At 48.5% G+C, this 7149-nt stretch overlaps 1 protein-coding gene across 1 annotated transcript; it reads right to left on the minus strand.

Moving 5' to 3' along the window:
• Positions 1-2174: 2174 nt before the first annotated feature.
• Positions 2175-6617, minus strand: Phf13 (PHD finger protein 13). The gene is made up of 4 exons (XM_048783560.1): positions 6597-6617; positions 6248-6349; positions 4235-4769; positions 2175-3618 (listed from the first exon to the last, which is right to left on the minus strand). Exons 1-4 carry the CDS (start codon positions 6615-6617, stop codon positions 3392-3394), a joined length of 885 nt encoding a protein of 294 aa, XP_048639517.1. The 3' UTR covers positions 2175-3391.
• Positions 6618-7149: the final 532 nt, after the last annotated feature.

Consider the following 7149-nt stretch of genomic DNA (forward strand, 5'->3'; position numbering starts at 1 on the left):
CGGCGCGCTGCTCTTGCTGTCCCCAGGAGCGGACGGGCTCCGGGCCGCCAGGTCGAGGTGCCCCCGGCCCCAGCTGGCCAAGCCCTAGGCCTCCGAGGCTCTCGCCCGCCGACAGCCTGGACGCTAGGACCAGACTCGAGCCCAGTGCGCCCGGCTGTGCGGGTCTCCGTTCAGGAGGTGGTAGGGTTGGGGTCCTGACGTCACTGGAGGGGCCAGCCGGCCAGTGGCTGGCCTGATAGTGCAGACTTGGTACTGGGGATTCCCCAGGAAAAAGGGACAAAGTGAGCACCCAGGGGAGGTTCTATCCGGGCTTGCGTAGCCTCCCTGCCGTCCAGCAAGCCAGTCTGACCAAGAAACAGCGAGAAAGCTTTCGAGGGTGCTGGGATGCCTTCCCCTCTGAAGGATTCACTAGTAAAGCTATGGAGATGAAAGTGGCGCCCGCTGAGGCCGGAGGATCACAAGTTCCACGCCAATGTGGGCTATTTAGTAACCTAGCAAGTTCTCAAACTAATAAGGGATGGGGATGTGGCTCAGTGACACAGGACCGCCAGGTTCAATACCCAGTGTGTGTTGGGGGTGGGGGGGGCGGGAGAGTATTAAGGGCTGTGGGCATTTTTTCAAACTGCTAAAATGCCAACTCCAGCTTTAATGGGCCAGAATCCCCCTGTAATTCTGGCATGAGGAGGCAGTTAGAAACACTGCATCCTTCGGCACAGAACAAACACCTGAAGCTAGACCAGACCCACAAAGTAGCAATATCTTTATTTACAAAATATACAGTTTCACAGAAACAGCTCGCTTTATACACATAAACTTTATAATTACACAGAACCATGTAAACGATGTTTAGTGTCTGGCCTGGCCAAAGCCCATGAGGGGCCTACTTTGGGGGTGACACCTTTCCCTCCCCTCACTTCATTAGTGATCAACCAGGAGCCCCTAGATTGGTCATGCCTAATTTGCATAAAGAAGCTGATTGCAGCTGCCCAGCTCAATCTATCCCAAAAACCAAGGTTTGTGCCTACCATTGCAGACACCACCCACAGAGATAGATTTGTTAAAACACAAACAAAATCAAGGAAATAAATTGAGATGAGTATCAAACACGTTCCAGAAGCATCAAACTTTCTAGCACACATTAACCATCACCAGGGTTGGCAGTTCCAGTCTAAAACCACACATATTCTTAAATGCACTTTAAAAAATCTTGTGAGCTGGGGCTGGGGATGTGGCTAAAGCGGTAGCGCGCTCGCCTGGCATGCGTGCGGCCCGGGTTCGATCCTCAGCACCACATACAAAGATGTTGTGTCCGCCAATAACTAAAAGAAATAAATATTAAAAAAAAAAAAAATCTTGTGAGTATAAATTAAAAAAAAAAAAAAAAACCTTAGAACTTTGGTTATTCTCATGGTGAAGATAGGGGACAGGCATCATCATGGGGCAGATCTTTGGCAAATTCCTCCCCAACTTGTCCTGGATGTTTGCCCCAGTCAGAGTCAGACAATAGCCTGCGGACAAGGTTTCTCAACCAGCTATTTCTCTGCAGCAGAACTCTCCCTTGGGATCTCCACAGTAAACTGAGTTTGAGAAGCTATTTCTCTCTACTTTCATACTTTAATATAAGCAACAGGACTTTTAAAAACTAAGACAGTTGACTGGACAAGTGTGAAGGATATCAGCACAAAAAAAAAAAAAAAAGGAAAAAAAAAAGGCTCTGGTTAGCCAAATAACATTTCAACCCCTTGGTGCTTCAGTGAGTGAACATGGGGAATGGCTGGTGGTGGCCTGGGCATAAATGTGCCACAGAGAAGGAAAACTCCCATCAGGGAGACTGTGGGCCCATCTTGCTTCAAATAATATGCAAATAAATATAACTTGGGTGTTCTTCCCTTTTCATGCCTTACAAGAAACAATGCAATGAGAACACAGCCACCACTTTACAAAACATTCTTGAGAACATATACTTGAACTGAAGAGTAAGGTCGATTTCAGAGAAAACTGAGGCCTCTTCTCTCCTTGAGCCCCAGAACCACCAGTGTACCAGGTATACTGCCCTTGAGCACAATCTGCAGGGGCTTCAGGGCTTAGTTTCTCCAGATATGGGCTACAAAGGGGCCTCTCCAGTCCAGGACCCCCGCTGGGATCTGAGGAACACATCACAGTTCAACAGTATATTTCTTTCTTTCTTTTTTTTTTTTTTTGTGGTGCTGGGGATTGAACCCAGGGCCTTGTGCATGCAAGGCAAGCACTCCACCAACTGAGCCATAGCCCCAGCCCTCAATAGTATATTTCTAAAGACCAGTGTTGCTGTACCACTCACTCACTCACCAATGCAAACCAAAAGGACTCAAGTCCTTCTAACCTTGCCCTGGTGGAACCAGCAGGCCAGCCTGTCTCAAAGGGCATACTTAAATCCCCCACAAGAGAGACCTCCTGTTTTTCGGTACCCCATCATTTAAAGGAACACCATTCATGTCCTAGCAATTGCCTAATCTTTAGGTTGCTACTGGAATAAGTAAGAGGAAGAGATTAGAAAACCTAAGCACTCCCCATGCTTGAAAACAGCTTGCCTGGGCCACCTGAGGTGCCTTGTACACCAACTGGAGAGAAAGGAAGGGCACCAGGCGAGAAATCGGCCAATACTTTTGGCTGAATCGTGCAAAGACAGGTTTTTCACATCGTGCAAAACAGGAAACCGAGTTATGAATGTGGGCTATCTCACCCCCCAAGCAACCCTTTCCACAGAGCAGTGACCACATATAATCCCTTCAACAAACAGGGGAAACCAAAGAATTACAAGCTCACCTGACACCCCAGAACTCCTCTTGGTGACATCAGAAGACGCCAGCAGCAGCTCCCTGGACTGGCAGGGGCCATGGAAACAGGTATTGAGTGCAGGCCACAGGGAAGGGGACACTTGGATGGCTGCTGTACAGACACTTACGGTGAGAGACTGACACTCAAGAAGAAACGTACACATATGGCTGTTCGTTTACAGGCTGGGGAAACCGAACATCTCCTCTCCCCAACAGTGGAAGCAGGAATAACAGCTAGCACTTGTTCCAACAGTGGGAATTTGTTAACAATGATAGCAAAAATTCACAACAACCACATACCCTCACTTTCAGCTGAACCAAACCCACCATACTTGGGTGTTTAGTCCACTTCCACTGCAGAGTACACAGCTCTGGCAGCAGCTTTGGCCAACAAAGATTTTATTCGCTCACTGGCTATGTACAGTTTCTACCTCGAACAGCCTGTCCTTTTGCTTAGGCACCTGAATGGCAGGATCTGCCTGTACCAGAGCTGGGAATTCTGTGCTCAACTGAGGGAGGGCCACAGAGCTCCAATTCCTTCCAGTCCCTCGCCTGGAGTCTCCTCGCCAGCGCAGTCAGTCTAGGAACAGCTTCCGGGAACCCATTCGGGAACGGTTGGAACGGCGGATGTCAAACTTGGAGTCCCGGCACTTTTGGCAGACAAACACTTCTGGAACATTGGACTTCCGGATTTTCGCACAGGACAGGTGAATCCAGGTGTGGCACTCATTACACTCTATCATAGGGCGGCCAGCAAATGGCTTCATGCAGAAGCAGGTGACAAGGTCCCAGGAATCATCATCTGGAAGGAAAGAAACACATTTTAAGAGGGGAAAACTTTTTTGGTGATACTGGGAACTGAATCCAGGGGAACTCTGAGCTATGTTCTCAGACCTTTTCATTTTTTATTTTAAAACAAGGTCAAAATTGCTGAGGTTATCCTGGAACTTGTGACCCCCTGCCTCAGTCTCCTGAGGCACTGGGATCCCTTTTGACAGCCACTTTCCCCCAGAAGAACTGCTCGTTTGACAGGCAGAACAGCTGGACATGGCTGCAACCCACTACCCAGCCCACAAAACAAGCCCAACTTCCATACGATGCCATTCTCTCTACAGGAATGTGCAGTAAGTGTATCAGGAGGGCACTCAGTTGTGGAGTGACCATTTCTACATCTTGAGGTCTGCTGTGGCACCTGGGCTGTTTCAACACTGCTAAGCATCTCTGCCCACCTTCCTGCACTTTCTCCCCCAAGGACAGTGGGCATTCTGCAACCACACTGCAAGGAAGGGCCCAGGTCCTCTGATTGGAAAAGATTACTACTAACACAACACATCTTAAAAAAAAAAAAAAGAAGAAGAAGAAAACAACCCCTCTTCTGTCCACCAGCCCACGAGTCTCCACTCTTCTGGGATCACTACCTGAATCCACCATGATGTCCTCATCGTTGCCGGTGCTGTCCTCATCTCGGAACACCACCTGCTTTCCTTGCCGGACAATAGTCCGCTTGCCCTCAGTTTTTATTTCTTTGACCTGATCGGGTGACACAGTGGCACAAGAGCCACTTGAAGGAGTGTCGGAGTCCCAGCCTGAGCAGGGGTCACTGGGAGCCTGAGGGATATCCTGCAGGGTAGGACTTGTAGGGGACTCCACATATGGATCTGCAGCTTCCAACTTCAGCAGTCCCCCTCTGTATCCCTCCTTCACAGGCACATCACTGTCCCTGCGCTTTCTCTTCTTCTTCTTCTTCAGCTTGTCCGTCTTCTTTCTGTCCAGCAAGAAGTTACTGGGCTTGGCTCGCTGCAAGAGGGTGGGCTGCAGGTGGCTGAAGCAGCGGTCAGACACTGGCAAGGGCACAGAGGACGCGATGTCAGTGAAACCAGTGTCCCAGCCATCACTGTCAATGGTGCCAGCAGTGCTGTTGGCAGGGCTGGGGCTGCTCCTCAAAGGGAGCTCCTGAAAAGACAGGCAAAGGAAACAAATTCTGGTTACTGAGTCCCCAGTGACAAGAGCCAGCCCCCAGTAGAGCTTCCCTAGCTCACCCATCACCCAGGTTGGGCCTCCCCTCCAGCAATGAGCAAGCACAACCTCAGCCTTGGTGCTTCTCAGCAGCACACACCAGATTAGTACTTTAACATGAGCCTCTGGTGGAAGAACTGTCTTCCCTTGCTGAACTCTCAGACCCTGCCCCAGAGTGAGCTGACGTTCAAATGCCCAGGGAAAGAGCTGAGGGTGTGGCTCAGTGGTAGAGGCCTTGCCTAGCATATCAGCCCCAAGGGGAAAAATTAAAAATTGAGGAAAGGACTTCTGCAGACACACTCTCATATCCTTTTTTTTTTTTTTTTAAGGCCTCTCTTTCCTTTTGTCCTCCCAAGAGATGTATTTTTTAAATTAAGTGAATTTAAATTAGTTTTGAGAATTTCCTGACAGTCTTAAAGAAACTGAAGACATCCTAGAATATTGCAAAATCAAAGTAAATAATTACCGCCCTGAAGCAGCAAACTAAACTCTACAGTTCTTCAGATCATTCAAGCATATTATCTGCAAACAGTGGCAACATAACCCACCTATATAGCCAGTGGAAAGAATAAACCAATTCTATGATTTTGCCTCCTGAAAATACCAGATCCTTTTATTTGTAGCTTAATATAATATGAATGAGGCCCCTGAAGTTTGAGCACCACAGCAGCTCTGTCCCACAATCCTGTCCTTTTCTCCATTTACATAGGATCTGGGGGGTATGAGTCTCTGAAGATTTGGTTATGTGCTGTTCACAGCCACCAGGAGGCTGCCTGAGAGACAAGTGTGGACCCTGGGTCCTAGGGCAAGGTATTTCCCTGTCTGCCTCAATGACCTCTCACCCTTAAGGGCCAAAACCAGTGTCCAGTCACTGTAAAGTACTGACAAGAAATTCTTAAGAGCAGACAGATCCCAAATACATTATTTCCAAAAAATTTTGAAAGTTTTAAATCATTTCTATACAAGTCTGCATTTTCTACCACAGCTTTAAGAACGACTTTTCTGCATGGTGGCATACACCTGTAATCTCAGAAGCTCAGGAAGCTGAGGCAGGAGGATCACAAGTTCAAGGCCAGCCTCAACAACTTAGCAAGACTCTAAGCAACTTAGTGAGACCCTGTCTCAAAATAAAAATTTTTAAAAGGACTGGGGATGGGGCTGAGTGGTAGAACGTTTGCTTAGCACATGGGAAGCACTGGGTTCAATCCTCAGCACCACATAAAATAAAGGTATTGTGTTCATCTACAACTTAAAAAAAAAAAATCACTTCACTGGCTGGTCTAAACTCCCAAGAAATGAACTCCTACCAGACCACTGCCTGAGATCACTAGAAGCAAGCCCTTCCAAATGCACTTGGACCAAGTGCTGAGGTGCAACTGCACAGGGAGCCAAACTTCAAATGCCTGCATATTTACCTCCTTTGGGTAAGGGATGTATCCAGCATAGGCCAAGACAAAGGTGCAGAACTTGTTGAAGTCCTCTACAGTCCTGCGCCTCTTGCAACTGGGGGAGTACTCCTGTTAGGGAGAAAACGGAGTGTGAAGGAAAGAAAGGCTTCTAGGTGGGACTGCAGACAGACAAGGAAGCTGAGCTTCTACTGTCAACCACTTAACAAACACACTGCTGGATTTACAGCCTACAAAACAGAAGAGGTAAGTTCAGGTTAAGAAATAAAACAGTTTTCAGAAAAGCCAAAATGGTAAGATTTTATGCCAAGAACACTGAGAATCCGACTAAGAGATAAAAGGTGGCAGGAAAGTCGACCTCTTGGTGCTCATGGGTCATTTTATGACCTTATCTTCTGGTTCCTGCACATATCGGGAGCTCTATGGTTTTTGCTACAGGTTTTCCATTTTGAAAGTAAACCACTGCTGGGCTGGGGATGTGGCTCAAGCGGTAGTGCGCTCGCCTGGCATGCGTGCGGCCCGGGTTCGATCCTCAGCACCACATACAAGCAAAATGTTGTGTCTGCCGAAAACTAAAAAATAAATACTTAAAGATTAAAAAAAAAAAAAAAAAAGAAAATAAACCACTGCTACTGCTGTAACTAGAGTGCTGGGACTTGGAAAACCAACGCTTATCCGGCCCTGCTCTCCAGGCTGACCCCTGCCCGGCCAGGGCGGGTGAGGACCAAGTTTCTGTGAGTCAAGAGCCCCCCCACAATCCTCAGGGTCGGGTGCAACCCAGACAGGGAACCAGGTACGCTCCGGCTGCACGCCGAAAGGCTGGACCCGGACAGGGGCCCCGGGGGACGCGGGGGACACCCTCCTCGAGAGGAGGGAGCGCTGAGGCGCCCTGGCCTCGGCCTCCCGGTAGC

The sequence above is a fragment of the Marmota marmota genome, unplaced genomic scaffold (assembly GCF_001458135.2).
Source record: "Marmota marmota marmota unplaced genomic scaffold, marMar, whole genome shotgun sequence".
NCBI lineage: Eukaryota > Metazoa > Chordata > Mammalia > Rodentia > Sciuridae > Marmota > Marmota marmota.

Bases quoted from the DNA above. Each gene is read 5' to 3' on its own strand.
- Phf13 (XM_048783560.1), bottom strand. From the start codon at position 6,617: ATGACCCATGAGCACCAAGAG. The intron at 6,350-6,596 runs GTCGACTTTCCT...TCTCCCTAACAG, and splicing joins TGACCCATGAGCACCAAGAG to GAGTACTCCCCCAGTTGCAA. The intron at 3,619-4,234 runs GTAGTGATCCCA...CTTTCCTTCCAG, and splicing joins GGACATCATGGTGGATTCAG to ATGATGATTCCTGGGACCTT.